Raw genomic sequence first — 18,537 nt, forward strand, 5'->3', positions numbered from 1 at the left:
CTAATTGTTTTGCTTAAGTTTTTCCCTAATTTATCCAACATTAGCCCTTTTTAAAGTTATACACCTGGTCTTTTGTATTTCAGAATCCCAGATCATGTTGAACTTCACTGTGTGGTCGCTGTGCTACAGGGAGGGGGCACTACTTCCATTTCTTGTACGTTATCTGGGTCACTTACAAATAGCAGTTTGCGATGAGCACGACCAATTGTCACTTTGCTGCACTTGCTCATCGATTCCATTTACCAACTTGCAATTCCAAACCACCTTGGGTTTCCTAATTCACATTAGGTTGATGGCAGTTCCCATTAAAATACCCTGCCTCTCTCTTCATAGAGCTAATCAACTTTCATCGTGTGCTGGGCAGGTGCTCCACAACCTCTCTCTAGCGGTCACTGAGAGCTGAGGCTTTACATCCAGCCCTGCTCTACCTGTACAGGTGGATGTAGAAGATGACAGTGACAGGCGCTGGGACTGTTCTCATTTCCTAACGAGATTGACCTGTCAGCTTGAAGAACAGGGAAATGCAAGCTTCAAACTCGGGGCTGTACTGAGTTGGGAAGAGGCAGAATCAAACATTTTAATTAGCTTAAGACGCAGTCTTTCTAAACTGAACTCAGTAGGATTACATTTATGGAACAAACAAAGTGGTTTAGTGTTTGACCAGACTCTGTACAGCCTGGAGAGGAGCCACTATCAGAATATGATACATTATAGGAAAATTCAGTGCTGCACAAACCTGCTTTATTGAATAGACTTCAACATATGGCAGTTAATGAATCCTAGTTATACAGGCCTGCTTTACTGCTCTATAGTACCAGAGCAGAACCAGAGACTGTACAGCACTGCCCACTGCTGCTAGTGGACAGTCACTGCAGGCAGGACTGTCCTAGGGGTTGAAGTCGCAGGTTTGGAAATGTTCACGTCAGCCGGCTCCCCACCTGCTGTCGGCCGATTAGAAAGTCTTGGTTACGGGATTAGAAAAAAAAAAAGCAAATTTACAAATAGAACGTGCCCTGTCTCCTTGCTGGTCCAAAGGGTACATGCATCGCCCGGTGCCATACTGAGCCAATGAAGATCACAAGAGCCCAGGAGAGATCAATGGTCTGTGCGAAGTTAGCCAATCGCAGCCCCGCCTGCAGTTCTACCGCTAGAATTGGTCTGTGCGCCTGTCGGGGGTGGGGTGGGCAACGAGCCAGCGTCCCCAGCTCCTGATCATTATGCAGCACATCCTGCTGGAAAGTGTGTGGACAGGATTGAGCTTGGCTGCGATGCTTCAGTGGTCCAACAGCCAGCCAACACTCATTGCTCAGGCCCAGGCAGGAAGAATGAGCACGGTGGTGAGGTACACTGTGTCTTCGGTACTGTCCCCCGCTTCCTGGTGAGGAGTGGGGCGAGCATTGCCTTCAGCACATGGTCCCTCGGAGATCTTGTCTCTATTAAACAGTTGCCGTTGAAATCCCAGCTACTAAAAGGGGCAGAGGCAGTGAGCGATCGAGTATAGAACCTTCCTCTCTCTCCCCACTCACCCTTACCCAGCTGTTGCAGTGGGCCAGGGATTTTAAACTGCACCCCTCCCAGGAGTGCCAGGTACTTCTCTCGCCAGTAAGACAGACTTACGATGCTGGTGGACGTGGGTGGCAAGTAACTGTGATAACTGAGAGCCCATTCCAACCCCCGCCCCCATTTTGTTCACCAATACTGGGAAGAGCAGGCAGGATCAGCAAGATTTTATTGGAACGGCGTTGGGATGTTGAGGTGGGAGGGGAAGAGACTCGGAGTGCCCCATCCCCAGGGACACGGCCCTCATACTGCGCCTCCCCCACAAAGACCGCCCGTTGTACAAACTGCTGGGTAACGGAATTAAAATAAAAGGGGTTTCCTTTTTAAATCAGAGCATCTCATTCCATCATAAAATAACACATTGTGCCAGTGTGGATCAACAATACATCATTAAAAACTGAAGGTATGTCATTGTAAACAAAATGATACAAATCAGACTCCCCCCACCATCCCCCCCATTCACAGCTCCTCGCCACATGCATCTACACAAATCGTTTCTGGTCAAGTGCGTACATCCGTCCAGCCGGAGCCTTCCGGAAAAACAGACTGTTCCCTCGGCTCATGTTCCCCTGTAAGAGAAAAATAAAGTGTGAGGAGAAAGAACTGTTCAAATGAAACTTGGAGAGGAGCTGGAAGTAGAGACACGGGTTCAGTACCAACTGCGGCAGACAGAGCTGAGGCACCATCTGAAGGGAAAAGATAGGCTTGTGTCGGTGCTGCAACACCAAGCGTGCCAGTACTCAAAACTGGCGTAACAATACCTATACTTGGAGCACAGCTCCAATGCCTAGTGTACCAATACCTGGTGTACTAATATTTGGCACGCCAGTATCTTGTCTAACTGGTTATTCTTGTGCAAGCCTAGACAGCCAAGTCAGTGGATTTTCTACCATGAGGGACTGGGCACGTTAGCTGAGTCAGACCATGTCCTCACTGGATATCCACATGCACTCAGAAATTTATAGCACAGGAGGCCGCCATTTGGCCCATTGTGTCAGCGCCAGCCAAAAAAGAGCTCTCCAGCCTAATCCCACTTCCCAGCTCTTGGTCCGTAGCCCTGTAGGTTACGGCACTTCAAGCGCATATCCAAGTACTTTTTAAATGCGATGAGGATTTCTGGCTTGACCACCCTGTCAGGCAGAGAGTTCCAGACCCCCACCACCCTCTGGGTGAAAAAAGTTCCCCTCAACTCCCCTCTAATCCTTCTACCAATTACTTTAAATCTATGCCCCTGGTTATTGACCTCTTTGCTAAAGGAAATAGGTCCTTCCTATCCACTCTATCGAGGCCCCTCAATTTTATACACCTCAATTAAACCTCCCCTCAGCCTCCTCTGTTCCAAAGAAAACAACCCCAGCCAATCCAATCTTTCCTCATTGCTAAAATTCCCCAGTCCTGGCAACATCCTCGTAAATCTCCTCTGTACCCTCTCTAGTGCAATCACATCATTCCTGTAATGTGGTGACCAGAACTGTATGCAGTATTCTAGCTGTGGCCTAACCAGTGTTTTATACAGTTCAAGCATAACCTCCCTGCTCTTGTATTCTATGCCTCAGCTAATAAAGGCAAGCATTCCGTATGCCTTCTTGACCACCTTATCTACCTGTCCTGCTACCTCCAGGGATCTGTGGACATGCACTCCAAGGCCCCTCTGTTCCTCTATACTTCAGTATCCTACCATTTATTGTGTATTCCCTTGCCTCGTTAGCCCTCCCCAAATGCACTACCTCACACTTTACCTCCAGATTGAATTTCATTTGCCACTCTTCTGCCCACCTGACCAGTCCATTGATATCTTCCTGCAGTCGACAGCTTTCTTCCTCACCATCAACCACACGGCCAATTTTTGTATCATCTGCAAACCTCATAATCATGCATTGAAGTCTAAATCATTGATTGTTCACCACAAAAAGCAAGGGACCTGGTACTGAGCCCTCTGGAACCCCACTGGTAACAGCCTTCCAGTCACAAATGTGTCACTCATGCATGCTCTAGTAGGGGTTGACCCATGATTAGGAGTGGGAATCTGGACTGATTTGCTTCCCACCCAAACCCAGGAGCTGTGAGGACCACTGGAGCGGAGTAACACTTGGACCTAAGTGGCTTGGACGTCTTGTGTTCCACTGAGATTGGGAGAAGGTGCTGGGCACTAACTTAGGGACAGAGGCCAACTGCAGTTTTCCTAATGCCACTGCACCTCAGACCAGTTAACAGGAAAGAGCGGAGATGGAGACTGCGGCCTACCTGACCTCTCTGGCCCAGTATACCACATGGTACAATCATCAACTTATGAGGCACTAATGGGGAAGTGCAGAACACGGGGCATAACCTTAAAATTACGGCTAGGCCCTCAGGGGATGATGTCGGGAAGCACTCCTTCACACAAAGGGGAGTGGAAATCTGGAACTCACTCCCCAAAAAGCTGTTGAGGCTGGGGGTCAATTGAAAATTTCAAAACAGAGATTGATAGATTTTGTTAGGTAAGGGTATTAAGGATTACAGAACCAAGATGGGTAGATGGAGTTACGGTACAGATGAGCCATGATCTAATTGAACAGCGCAACAGGCGCGAGGGACTAAATGGTCTACTCCGGTTCCTATGTTCCTAATAAGGCTTGGAAGATGTAAAGCCTAGTCGTGGTCAGCTTCATAAACACCACCCACCTGCACCATTCTCCAGTCTTGGAGCTGAGCCTGTTCGAGAAGTAAAGAGATGTTGGGAACCATCGCACAGAAACCCCGGCAACTCCAGAGGGCCCGTCGGTGGGAACCATCTTTAATCTGTGTGGCATATTCTGGCTACACCATATCAGCTGGATAATGCAGCAATTGAACAGCCACAGTGAAATGAGGGGGAGCAGGTCCCAGCCTCATTTACACTTGCTCCAATCTACTTTGAAAAAGGTAGGTCACGTCTAACAAACCTAATTGAATATTTTGAAGTTGTAACTAAAGCAGTAGACAGGGGAATGTCTATAGATGTAGTTTATATGGGCTTCCAGAAGGCATTCAATAAGGTTTCACACAAGAGACTGTTGGCTAAAATTAAAGCTCATGTAATTGAAGGCAAATTATTGGCTGGTTAGGAGATTGGTTAGGCAGTGGAAGACAGAGAGTAGGGATAATGGAGGGAAGTGACTAGTGGTGTCCCACAAGGATGTGTTGGGGCCTCAACTACTCACTATATTTATTAATGACTTGGATAACACAAGAGCGAGCCATATATCCAAGTTTGCCGATGACACAAAGTTTGGTGGCATAGTAAGTAGCGTAGACAGGAGTATAAAATTACAAAGACATTGAGAGATTAAGTGAGTGGGCAAAACTGGTAGATGGATTTCAACGCAGCGAAGTGTGAGGTCATCCATTTTGGACCAAAAAAAGATAGATGCGAGGATTTTTTTTTTTTTTTTTTTTTTTTTATAAATGGTGAAAAGCTAGGAACAGCGGAGGTCCAAAGAGATTTTGGTGTCCACGTATACAGATCACTAAAATGTAGTTGTCAGGTACAAAAAAGAACAGTCCCAGTGGATTGGAAGGTAGCAAATATAATCCTGCTATTCAAGAAAGGAGGAAGAAAGAAAACGGAGAACTAGAGGCCAGTTATCCTGACATCAGTAATAGCGACAATGCTAGAATCTATTATTAAGGATGTGGTAACAGGACACTTAGAAAATCACAATATGATTACAAAGTCAACACGGTTTTATGAAAGGGAAATCATGTTTGACAAATCTATTAGAGTTTTTTGAGGATGTAACTAGCAGGGTAGATAAGGGGGAAACCAGTGGATGTACTGTATTTAGATTTTCAAAAAACATTCAATAAGGTGCCACACAAGAGGTTGTTACATAATATTAGGGCTCATGGGATTGGAGTAACATATTAGCATGGACTGAGGATTGGTTAATGAACAGAGAGTAGGAATAAACGGATCATTTTGGGGGATGGCAGGGTATAACTACGAGTGCCGCAAAGATCAGTGTTGGGGCCCCAGCTATTTACAATCTATATCAATGGCTTAGATGAGGGGACCGAGTGCAATATAGCCAAGTTTGTGGAAGATACAAAGCCAGGTGGGAAAGTAAGCTGTGAGGAGGACGTAAAGAGGCTGCAAAGGGATATAGACAGGCCAAGTGATTGGGCAAGAAGATGGCAGATGGAGTGTAATGTGGGGAAGTGTGAATTATCCATTTGGGTAGTAAGAATGGAAAAGCAGAATATTTTTAAAAGATGAGAGACTAGTAAATGTTAGTATTCAGAGGGATTTGGGTGTCCTTGTACACAAATCACAGGAAGTTAACAAGCAGGTACAGCAAGCAATTAGAAAGGCAAATTGTATGTTAGCCTTTATTGCAAAGGGGTTCGAGTACAAGAGTAAGGAAGTCTTGCTGCAATTATAATCGGGCTTTGGTGAGACCACACCTGGAGGACTGTGTAGAGTTTTGGTCTCCTTATCCAAGGAAGGCCTTACAGGGAGTGCAACAAAGGTTCACCAGATTGATTCCTGGGATGAGAGGGCTGTCCTATGAGGAGAGATCGAGTAGATTGAGCCGATACTCTCTGGAGTTTAGAAGAATGAGAGGTGATCTCATTGAAACATACAAGATTCTGAGGGGGATTGACAGGGTAGATGCTGAGAGATTGTTTCCCCTGGCTGGAGTGTCTAGAACTAGGGGTCAGTCTCAGGATATGGGGTCAGCCATTTACAGAATCACAGAAACCCCACAGTGCAGATAGAGGCCATTTCGGCCCATCGAGCCTGCACCAACACATATCCCACCCTATCCCCACGTATTTAATCCCCCTAACACTAAGGGTCAATTTATCATAGCCAATCAACCTAACCCGCACATCTTTGGACTGTGGGAGGAAACCGGAGCACCCGGAGGAAACCCACACAAACACGGGGAGAATGTGTAAACTCCACACAGACAGTCGCCCGAGCCCGGATTCGAACCCGGGTCCCTGGCGCTGTGAGGCAACAGTGCTAACCACTATGCCACCGTGCTGAGGAGTGAGATGAGGAGATATTTCTTCACTCAGCGCATTGTGAATCTTTGGAATTCTCTACATCAGAGGGCTGTGGATGCTCAGTCGATGTGTATATTCAAGACTGAGAGCGACAGATTTTTTGGGCACTAAGGAAATCAAGCGATATGGGGATCGGGCGGGAAAGTGGAATTGAAGGAGAAGTTCAGCCATGATCTTAGGAACCCACGCAGCCGGCTTTTCAATACAATAAAATTAGAGGGATCATTGCTCCTGCTCCTATTTCTTGTTATGTTATTAAAAAGACTAATGGAATTTTAGCCTTTATCACTAGAGGGCTAGAATATAAAGGGAGGAAGTTATGCCATGGCTATACAAAGCCCTGGTTAGACCACATCTGGAGTACTGAGTACAGTTCTGGGCACGTCACCTTAGAAAGGATATATTGGCCTTGGAAGGAGTGCAGCACAGATTCACCAGAATGTTACCAGAGCTCCAAGGGTTAGATTATGAAGAGACATTACATAAACTAGGCTTGTATTCCCTGGAATATAGGTGGTTATGGGCTGATTTTTTTCAAGATGGCTGCTGGGCTAGCAGTCCCTTTCTGAGCTGCTGTATTCTTCAACTATATCCGTGGTCATCCATTGCCATCCTTTGCCCTTTCTTCCCCCAATCTGCTCTCTTCAATTGCTTAAGATACCCTGCCTCTGATAGTGAAGGCATTTCAGCCCAAACTACAAGTTTAAAGCTACCCCTGCAGAGTCCACTGTCCATCCCCCGGCGTCTTTTGTTCTCACTGAGCTTGTTCAACTGCTGGAACTCTGCCGAAACTTGACCACTATCACTGGATTCCTCACAAACAGGACTACACGGTTTGACTCAGCGGCTGTGGCGCTGCTCTGCTTTTCAGTCACTTCAAGTCTTAAGCTGCGGAATTCTTTTGTCAAATTAGTTTCCGATCTCCTGGACATCTCTGGACATCTAGTCTACGTTTCTGCTTTGAACTACATTGGATTACACTACGTTTCTGCACTGGATCACACTGTAAGACTTAACTGCTGTGTCTCTATTTCTGCTGCAAAATTATTTTTACCTTTAAACTTCCGGCTGTGGGTCTACTGAACTGGTTCTACTGGTTTTTCAGCTCTGCTGGCTTGTAGGTGGCAGCTCCACTTGCTGTCCGGTGACTCATTCTATCGGTTTTCAGCTTTGCTGGTCACCGGTTTATGGTTTTACTTTTTCTCCGCTTTGATCTACGGTGACCTCCAACTTGCGTCAATTTAGCCATCATCCTTCTGCATCGCTACCAACTCTCATTCCAACAGCAAAAACCTCCATCCTCGAACTCTCTACCCTTCAATTAGCTTCTGGACTTCACTCACTTGCTTTGGACAGCGGTTCGTCGATGCTCCGTACCGGCCCATCCTGCTTACGTCGGTTTGTCCTTCCATGGGACCTCTGACTTTGACCCTGATCTCCCTACTATTGTTCCCAACCTATTCCCTGCTCCAACAACTAATATTTTCTAAAGCTCAGTCAGGTCCCACACCTCCTCCCCTTCACTCTCCAGCCTGTAAAGTTCATAGCTCACCCTCATGATACTTAAATCAGTTTGATTCTCTGCAGTGTCTATGTTCTTTGAGATGTGACCAGAGCTGAACATTGTTCCTCCCGAGGTCTGACCAGTGAATCATGAACCTCTGGACACCTGCCTGTCTGGTTACATACTCCGTTAATTGCTTCAGCCCATTGTCCTCGTGATCCCAACTGCCCTCAATCCTGCTGCCACCTCTTCTAATTAACCAGTGTGTACAATCAGAATGTGCCACGGACACCGTTCCTTGGACAGTTTGTACGCAGCCTCTCGGTCTTTCTGTTCACCTGTATTGGTGCTGCAGACAGAATTCTCACTGAAAAGCATCAATGCCTTTTTGTTTAAGTCAGAAAACAGACAGTTCCCAACTTTTTCAACCCTGACTTGCTTTAAACTGTTGGAGAGATCTCAGAGCTGAAGCCTCTCTAATTGCAGCCCTTGGCCAGACTGCCCTGCGTCAACTTGACAAAGTTGTAATTTTTCAGCTCGTTAAGTTGAAGAAACACTCATTACATCTGTACCGGCCTGGGCTCGGGGTGAGACTTCTGGGGGAACCACTGGGATGAAAGGATGAATCGACCGTTGGACGGACCGAGCCCGCGAGGACATATAGCAGTGACGGGCACTGCGCTAGCACACCCAGACATCAGCTAGGCCAACTCACTCACTCTCCACTCCATCAATCTCAGGGCCCAGGGAGGCTCCGCACAGTGAATGCAGGCAGTTACAACAGACCTATACAGCTTGCAGCACAAGCAGTGTGCTGCCTCTCCCTCTAACTTAACCTCACTGTATGTATTTAACTTACTTATATATGTATAACCTACCTGTTGGGGCCGTTGCCCCTTTAACTTACCTTTTAGGGCCATTGCCCCTTTAAGACGCGCCTTAGCGTGCTGACGTCACGTCACGTACGACGTAGCGTGCTGACGTCACGGCACGTACGACGTGACGTGCGTGAGGCGGCTGCCGGCCCGACTCGGCCTTCCAGAAAGGCCGCCGGCACAGCCCGGCCTAGCGTCTTCGGCCGCATCTACCAGCCGCCGGGAGCGACGCGATCTTCCGCTCCCGCGGCAAGCACCGGCTCAGCCTGGCCTCCAGCTCCCGCTCCCAACTTCGGCCTCAACGGCCAGAAACGCGACCACGCGCATCACGTGACGCCCCAAGCGCGGACAACGCGACCGAGCGTGATGAGGTCATCACGCTCCCCACAGGACTGCTACGTAGTCCTCGTGGAGTCCTCGCTGGGACACAGACCTACACCATGGTGCTCCTACAGCAGCACAGGCTCCGGGCAGTTGTATTGTCCCCATGCTTGAGTCTTGGAAATTGTTTGTCTGTAAGTATTTTAGAATGCTATAGATGATTAGTGTACACTGTATGTTGCAGAAAAGGTTTAGTTGTAACTTTCTCTGTCTAGCTGGTTAACTAGTAGCTGTATTTTGATACACTATGTACAGGGCTAATTTAAAGAGAATGCCTTCCAGTTGGCTAAATGTATATTCATTGCTAAATGTAGTGTGTTGCTCAGGCGTACCCAAAATTGTGTATACATATCAGTTATGTGTTTGTATACTAATGTGTGCTTCCATTTCTGTGTTGTATTTCAGTTTTACAATAAGAATCTTTCAGTAAAGTTTTACAAGAAAAGTCAAGCCTTGTGATTTTTATGGGAAGATATCAAGTTGTTCGCTATCTGTCTAGCTCTGCATAGGATCGCGTTGCGAGGGCAGAATAGTTGAAGAAACACTCATTACATCTGTACCGGCCTGGGCTCGGGGTGAGACTTCTGGGGGAACCACTGGGATGAAAGGATGAATCGACTGTTGGACGGACCAAGCCCGCGAGGACATATAGCAGTGACAGGCACTGCGCTAGCACACCCAGACATCAGCTGGTCCAACTCACTCACTCTCCACTCCATCAATCTCAGGGCCCAGGGAGGCTCCGCACAGTGAATGCAGGCAGTTACAACAGACCTATACAGCTTGCAGCACAAGCAGCGCATCAAACCAGCAGATCTACTCACCTCTCTGCTCAGCTGGCGCCAGCAGTCAATCCATGAAGTGTACACAGCTGCATAGGGAGGGAGGCCACCAACCAAACTGGGGAGAGACACACACATATTAGACAGTGATTCAACAACCAGCACATCAGTGGGGACAGCACCAGGAGACACGACACATACACTCACCCTCCAAGAAGGCGATGATCCTTTTCCTTTCAGCTGCATTGCACAGCAGGCCTGTCACTTGTTGTGACTGACATTCTGATAGCCGTCACTCTTCAAACTCACTCCTTACATTAATCCGCTGTTGCTGGCACTGCCTCACAGGGCCAAGCAGCCACAGACGATGCACTGGATGAGACAATCGATGGTACACTATGTACAACATCGAGCTTTGAACTTCGACACCAGATGGATTGCAATCATCTTTCCCAGTCCAATGGGGAGCAGCATTCTACACTCCAGTATGGTGCTGAAGGACATTGATAGGACAGTGTAGAGGGAGCTTTACTCTGTATCTAACCCGTGCTGTACCTGCCCTGGGAGTGTTTGATGGGACAGTGTAGAGGGAGCTTTACTCTGCATCTAACCCGTGCTGTACCTGCCCTGGCAGTGTTTGATGGGACAGTGTAGAGGGAGCTTTACTCTGTATCTAACCTGTGCTGTACCTGTCCTGGGAGTGTTTGATGGGACAGTGTAGAGGGAGCGTTACTCTGTATCTAACCCGTGCTGTACCTGCCCTGGGAGTGTTTGATGGGACAGTGTAGAGGGAGCTTTCTTTACTCTGTATCTAACCCGTGCTGTACCTGTCCTGGGAGTGTTTGATGGGACAGTGTAGAGGGAGCTTTGCTCTGTATCTAACCCATGCTGTACCTGCCCCGGGAGTGTTTGATGGGACAGTGTAGAGGGAGCTTTACTCTGTATCTAACCCGTGCTGTACCTGCCCTGGGAGTGTTTGATGGGACAGTGTAGAGGGAGCTTTACTCTGCATCTAACCCGTGCTGTACCTGCCCTGGCAGTGTTTGATGGGACAGTGTAGAGGGAGCTTTCTTTACTCTGTATCTAACCCGTGCTGTACCTGTCCTGGGAGTGTTTGATGGGACAGTGTAGAGGGAGCTTTGCTCTGTATCTAACCCATGCTGTACCTGCCCCGGGAGTGTTTGATGGGACAGTGTAGAGGGAGCTTTACTCTGTATCTAACCCGTGCTGTACCTGCCCTGGGAGTGTTTGATGGGACAGTGTAGAGGGAGCTTTACTCTGTATCTAACCTGTGCTGTACCTGTCCTGAGAGTGTTTGATGGGACAGTGTAGAGGGAGCGTTACTCTGTATCTAACCCGTGCTGTACCTGCCCTGGGAGTGTTTGATGGGACAGTGTAGAGGGAGCTTTACTCTGTATCTAACCCGTGCTGTACCTGCCCTGGGTGTGTTTGATGGGACAGTGTAGAGGGAGCTTTACTCTGTATCTAACCTGTGCTGTACCTGTCCTGGGAGTGTTTGATGGGACAGTGTAGAGGGAGCGTTACTCTGTATCTAACCCGTGCTGTACCTGCCCTGGGAGTGTTTGATGGGACAGTGTAGAGGGAGCTTTCTTTACTCTGTATCTAACCCGTGCTGTACCTGTCCTGGGAGTGTTTGATGGGACAGTGTAGAGGGAGCTTTGCTCTGTATCTAACCCATGCTGTACCTGCCCCGGGAGTGTTTGATGGGACAGTGTAGAGGGAGCTTTACTCTGTATCTAACCCGTGCTGTACCTGCCCCGGGAGTGTTTGATGGGACAGTGTAGAGGGAGCTTTACTCTGTATCTAACCCGTGCTGTACCTGCCCTGGGAGTGTTTGATGGGACAGTGTAGAGGGAGCTTTACTCTGCATCTAACCCGTGCTGTACCTGCCCTGGCAGTGTTTGATGGGACAGTGTAGAGGGAGCTTTACTCTGTATCTAACCTGTGCTGTACCTGTCCTGAGAGTGTTTGATGGGACAGTGTAGAGGGAGCGTTACTCTGTATCTAACCCGTGCTGTACCTGCCCTGGGAGTGTTTGATGGGACAGTGTAGAGGGAGCTTTACTCTGTATCTAACCTGTGCTGTACCTGTCCTGGGAGTGTTTGATGGGACAGTGTAGAGGGAGCTTTACTCTGTATCTAACCCGTGCTGTACCTGCCCTGGGAGTGTTTGATGGGACAGTATAGAGGGAGCTTTCTTTACTCTGTATCTAACCCGTGCTGTACCTGTCCTGGTAGTGTTTGATGGGACAGTGTAGAGGGAGCTTTACTCTGTATCTAACCCGTGCTGTACCTGCCCTGGGAGTGTTTGATGGGACAGTGTAGAGGGAGCTTTACTCTGTATCTAACCCGTGCTGTACCTGCCCTGGGAGTGTTTGATGGGACAGTGTAGAGAGAGCTTTACTCTGTATCTAACCCCGTGCTGTACCTGCCCTGGGAGTGTTTGATGGGACAGTGTAGAGAGAGCTTTACTCTGTATCTAACCCCGTGCTGCACCTGCCCTGGGAGTGTTTGATGGGACAGTGTAGAGGGAGGTTTACTCTGTATCTAACCCGTGCTGTACCTGCCCTGGGAGTGTTTGATGGGACAGTGTAGAGAGAGCTTTACTCTGTATCTAACCCCGTGCTGTACCTGCCCTGGGAGTGTAGAGGGAGCTTTACTCTGTATCTAACCCCGTGCTGTACCTGCCCTGGGAGTGTTTGATGGGACAGTGTAGAGAGAGCTTTACTCTGTATCTAACCCCGTGCTGTACCTGCCCTGGGAGTGTTTGATGGGACAGTGTAGAGGGAGCTTTACTCTGTATCTAACCCGTGGTGTACCTGCCCTGGGAGTGTTTGATGGGACAGTGTAGAGGGAGCTTTACTCTGTATCTAACCTGTGCTGTACCTGCCCCGGGAGCCTGCCCCAGGAGTGTTTGATGGAACAGTGTAGAGGGAGCTTTACTCTGCCTCTAGCCTGTGTTGTTCCTGCCCTGGGGATGTTGAATGCTGACACTATTACCCAGGACTAATATGCTTCACCTCGATGAGAAAGAAGCTCAGACACAAACAAGTTGACTACAGATTGCAAGTCTGATTCCACTCACACACAGCGCAGTGTCTGTGTCTCGTTTCCTGGAGCCCAGCCTCACTTTGCACTGGGGACTGAGAAATGAATGAAGGGCCAACTCACCCACAGTTATTGACTGCCATCAGATTGGAGACGAGCACGAAGGGGTAGGTCAGCATACTGGCCAGAAACTGTAAGGAAAGCAGCAGAAAGACAGCGTGATGGAATGCTAGTCACCGAGGGAGATCGCACCAATAAACCAGCAGCAACACAGCTCCGACAGCTTTGAAACGTACTGTATCTGCAACAGCAGTGCAAAGGCAGCTGACCTGACAGGACACCAGCTCCCAGGCTCTCTCCGACTTCAGGTTCAATTACACAGGAGGCAACATGTAAATCCAGGTCCCCGTTAATTGCCGTCTATCAGCAGGCACTGATACCAGCCCATCTCGGTACTCTGATTTAAGATTGATCCAAACCCCCGGATTCACGAAATCCGAGCAGGTGCTGAGCTGCTGGGGCTCCATGAGCCCAGTACGACCCGCGGGCTGCTGTTTGACCCCTGCACCTTGTCTGTGGGAGGGGCAGTGCGGGCTCGCACCTGATTAGTTTATGCAGGAGGCACTAAAGCTGGGAGAAGGAGGCACCGCCTTCGAGCCTCGGACATGTCACTTCAGGGACTCAGTAGAAACAATAGCCAATCTTTTCTCAAAAACAAATGTTTGGGAAAGACTCGGAGAAGGAGCCTTGCCTTTTAAAACATAGCCCCGGCATCTCTGATCGGCTGCCTGTGACAGTGCTCCTTCTCCCTTACCCATAAAGGTGGCAGTCCCTGCGGAGACAGAAGCTGCCCTATACATCAGTTTACCTTCGAGAGCAGCTTTCAGTTTGTTAACATATAGGGGCAGTTGCTGATGACGTGGACAGTTAGGTTCACCCTGTGTGAAGGCTGCGCAGTGGAGCAGCACTACAACAGCGATGCGATTGCTGCTGTAAATGGAAGAAAAGATAGCCGAGGCTGAACGGCACTCACCCCAGTCACAGCCTGCGAGTAACTCCTCAGCTCCCCAATCGGTGAGCCCTGAAACAAGCCAGAGTAAAAACAGTCAGAAACAACATGTCTACCAAGCTGTTCAACGCTTAACACGACGCTCTCCCAGAGTCCAGCCTAAGGCCCCAGGGACCAGTCCGCACAGACTAGCACTCCTGTCCCAAACCCGCCAGCTGTCACTGGCTGCTCAGTACCCTCCTGTTCCCAGTTGGTTCCAAGAAAACAGGCGGTGCAAGTGGGAGTTGCTGTTGCATTTCCTGTTTTGAGGTCAGATTTCCAGGACTTGCAGTTTTTCTTTGTAGTCTATAATAATTTGGATCATTTTTTGTTTCTCAGAAAAATAACTGCTAAGTACAGAGTGAAATCATTTTCAAAGTAAGAGTTGTAGCAAGCTGCAGGGTGGAATACTGGCCGGCTGCAATTACTGGGATGAGGTGGGACTTCTGACCACAGGCTGGTGTAGAAAGTGGAACTGGTAGCATTTCAGTGCAGCTGGAAAGCAGAGGACAAGGGGCAGCTCCACCGAGAAACAAAGGTTCTGTATTCTATTCCCTCCTGCCCCCCGCCCACCCCCTAATCGACTCCTTGCTGGGGTACAGTTCTATGCACACCATTCCTCACCCACCCTCCCCCAAACCTCACCCATCCAAAGGTTAATTTATCACCCTGGCAGGAATCCCACCCCATGGCAAACCCACAAAGTGGTGACCAGGGAGCAGCCAGGGCTCGGACCAGGTGGTGGGTAGGAAGCCATTAAACTCTCCAATTAGGGTACATACGACCAGGGTAAAAACTGAGCTTCCTGAAGGTATGTCACCACCTGCTCGCTGGCGTCCCTCCAGTGCCAGTGGGTGTCCACGGGTCTCTGAACTTCCCAGACTTCAACGCGATGGGAGCTCAATTATAATTCAATGACCTACCTGGCTGGGGGGCTCCAATGCGTAGGTGTTGATGAGATATGCCAGCAAATTGCAAAGCCACAAGGAAATCATGTCACCCAGGAGCCGAGGAATCAGGCCGCTGCAGGGAGACACAGAGCACAAGTATTAGAGGGGTTCACACACTCAACCCTCCCCTCTCCCCCAGCCTGGGATTAGAGGGGTACACACACTCAACCCTCCCCCAGCCTGGGATTAGAGGGGTTCACACACTCAACCCTCCCCCTCACCTAGCCTGGGATTAGAGGGGTACACACACTCAACCCTCCCCCAGCCTGGGATTAGAGGGGTACACACACTCAACCCTCCCCCTCACCTAGCCTGGGATTAGAGGGGTACACACACTCAACCCTCCCCCTCACCTGGCCTGGGATTAGAGGGGTACACACACTCAACCCTCCCCCAGCCTGGGATTAGAGGGGTACACACACTCAACCCTCCCCCAGCCTGGGATTAGAGGGGTACACACACTCAACCCTCCCCCTCACCTAGCCTGGTATTAGAGGGGTACACACACTCAACCCTCCCCCTCACCTAGCCTGGGATTAGAGGGGTACACACACTCAACCCTCCCCCAGCCTGGGATTAGAGGGGTACACACACTCAACCCTCCCCCTCCCCCAGCCTGGGATTAGAGGGGTACACACACTCAACCCTCCCCCTCACCTAGCCTGGGATTAGAGGGGTACACACACTCCCCCTCCCCCTCACCTAGCCTGGTATTAGAGGGGTTCACACACTCAACCCTCCCCCTCACCTAGCCTGGGATTAGAGGGGTTCACACACTCAACCCTCCCCTCTCCCCCAGCCTGGGATTAGAGGGGTTCACACACTCAACCCTCCCCCTCACCTAGCCTGGTATTAGAGGGGTACACACACTCAACCCTCCCCTCTCCCCCAGCCTGGGATTAGAGGGGTTCACACACTCAACCCTCCCCCTCACCTAGCCTGGTATTAGAGGGGTACACACACTCAACCCTCCCCTCTCCCCCAGCCTGGGATTAGAGGGGTTCACACACTGCCCCCTCCCCCAGCCTGGTATTAGAGGGGTTCACACACTCAACCCTCCCCCTCACCTAGCCTGGTATTAGAGGGGTACACACACTCAACCCTCCCCCTCACCTAGCCTGGTATTAGAGGGGTTCACACACTCCCCCCTCCCCCAGCCTGGTATTAGAGGGGTTCACACACTCCCCCCTCCCCCTCACCTAGCCTGGTATTAGAGCGGTACACACACTCAACCCTCCCCCTCACCTAGCCTGGTATTAGAGGGGTACACACACTCAACCCTCCCCTCTCCCCCAGCCTGGTATTAGAGGGGTACACACACTCAACCCTCCCCCTCACCTAGCCTGGTATTAGAGGGGTACACACACTCAACCCTCCCCCTCACCTAGCCTGGTATTAGAGGGGTACACACACTCAACCCTCCCCCTCACCTAGCCTGGTATTAGAGGGGTACACACACTCAACCCTCCCCCTCACCTAGCCTGGTATTAGAGGGGTACACACACTCAACCCTCCCCCTCACCTAGCCTGGTATTAGAGGGGTACACACACTCAACCCTCCCCTCTCCCCCAGCCTGGTATTAGAGGGGTACACACACTCAACCCTCCCTCTCCCCCAGCCTGGTATTAGAGGGGTTCACACACTCCCCCTCCCCCAGCCTGGTATTAGAGGGGTTCACACACTCCCCCCTCCCCCAGCCTGGTATTAGAGGGGTACACACACTCCCCCCTCTCTCCCAGCCTGGTATTAGAGGGGTTCACACACTCCCCCTCCCCCAGCCTGGTATTAGAGGGGTTCACACACTCCCCCCTCCCCCAGCCTGGTATTAGAGGGGTTCACACACTCCCCCCTCCCCCAGCCTGGTATTAGAGGGGTTCACACACTCCCCCCTCTCCCCCAGCCTGGTATTAGAGGGGTTCACACACTCCCCCTCCCCCAGCCTGGTATTAGAGGGGTTCACACACTCCCCCTCCCCCAGCCTGGTATTAGAGGGGTTCACACACTCCCCCCTCCCCCAGCCTGGTATTAGAGGGGTTCACACACTCCCCCTCCCCCAGCCTGGTATTAGAGGGGTTCACACACTCCCCCTCCCCCAGCCTGGTATTAGAGGGGTTCACACACTCCCCCTCCCCCAGCCTGGTATTAGAGGGGTTCACACACTCCCCCTCCCCCAGCCTGGTATTAGAGGGGTTCACACACTCCCTCTCCCCCAGCCTGGTATTAGAGGGGTTCACACACTCCCCCCTCCCCCAGCCTGGTATTAGAGGGGTTCACACACTCCCCCTCCCCCAGCCTGGTATTAGAGGGGTTCACACACTCCCCCCTCCCCCAGCCTGGTATTAGAGGGGTTCACACACTCCCCCTCCCCCAGCCTGGTATTAGAGGGGTTCACACACTCCCCCCTCCCCCAGCCTGGTATTAGAGGGGTTCACACACTCCCTCTCCCCCAGCCTGGTATTAGAGGGGTTCACACACTCCCCCTCCCCCAGCCTGGTATTAGAGGGGTTCACACACTCCCCCCTCCCCCAGCCTGGTATTAGAGGGGTTCACACACTCCCCCCTCCCCCAGCCTGGTATTAGAGGGGTTCACACACTCCCCCCTCCCCCAGCCTGGTATTAGAGGGGTTCACACACTCCCCCCTCCCCCAGCCTGGTATTAGAGGGGTTCACACACTCCCCCCTCCCCCAGCCTGGTATTAGAGGGGTTCACACACTCCCCCTCCCCCAGCCTGGTATTAGAGGGGTTCACACACTCCCTCTCCCCCAGCCTGGTATTAGAGGGGTTCACACACTCCCCCTCCCCCAGCCTGGTATTAGAGGGGTTCACACACTCCCCCTCCCCCAGCCTGGTATTAGAGGGGTTCACACACTCCCCCTCTCCCCCAGCCTGGTATTAGAGGGGTTCACACACTCCCCCCTCCCCCAGCCTGGTATTAGAGGGGTTCACACACTCCCCCTCCCCCAGCCTGGTATTAGAGGGGTTCACACACTCCCCCTCTCCCCCAGCCTGGTATTAGAGGGGTTCACACACTCCCTCTCCCCCAGCCTGGTATTAGAGGGGTTCACACACTCCCCCTCCCCCAGCCTGGTATTAGAGGGGTTCACACACTCCCCCCTCCCCCAGCCTGGTATTAGAGGGGTTCACACACTCCCCCTCCCCCAGCCTGGTATTAGAGGGGTTCACACACTCCCCCCTCCCCCAGCCTGGTATTAGAGGGGTTCACACACTCCCCCTCCCCCAGCCTGGTATTAGAGGGGTTCACACACTCCCCCTCCCCCAGCCTGGTATTAGAGGGGTTCACACACTCCCTCTCCCCCAGCCTGGTATTAGAGG

General features: G+C 50.8%; 1 protein-coding gene and 1 non-coding gene across 3 annotated transcripts in view; both read right to left on the bottom strand.

Moving 5' to 3' along the window:
- Positions 1 to 724: 724 nt before the first annotated feature.
- Positions 725 to 18,537, bottom strand: part of mtch2 (mitochondrial carrier homolog 2) — a 44,855-nt gene continuing 27,042 nt past the window's right edge. For both annotated transcript variants that reach the window (XM_086007478.1, XM_086007477.1), the window contains 5 exons: positions 15,176 to 15,275; positions 14,238 to 14,285; positions 13,328 to 13,395; positions 10,179 to 10,254; positions 725 to 2,129 (listed from right to left, as the gene is read on the bottom strand). In XM_086007478.1, the coding sequence (XP_085863604.1) occupies positions 2,043 to 2,129; positions 10,179 to 10,254; positions 13,328 to 13,395; positions 14,238 to 14,285; positions 15,176 to 15,275 (379 nt within the window). In that variant the 3' untranslated portion in view covers positions 725 to 2,042. The remainder of the gene's footprint in view (positions 2,130 to 10,178; positions 10,255 to 13,327; positions 13,396 to 14,237; positions 14,286 to 15,175; positions 15,276 to 18,537) is intronic.
- On the bottom strand, positions 4,273 to 4,401 carry LOC147106522 (small Cajal body-specific RNA 14). Its single transcript, XR_015081276.1, has one exon.

The sequence above is a fragment of the Somniosus microcephalus genome, chromosome 15 (assembly GCF_052327205.1).
Source record: "Somniosus microcephalus isolate GS21.2 chromosome 15, FLI_Smic_1.0, whole genome shotgun sequence".
NCBI classification, from domain to species: Eukaryota; Metazoa; Chordata; class Chondrichthyes; order Squaliformes; family Somniosidae; genus Somniosus; species Somniosus microcephalus.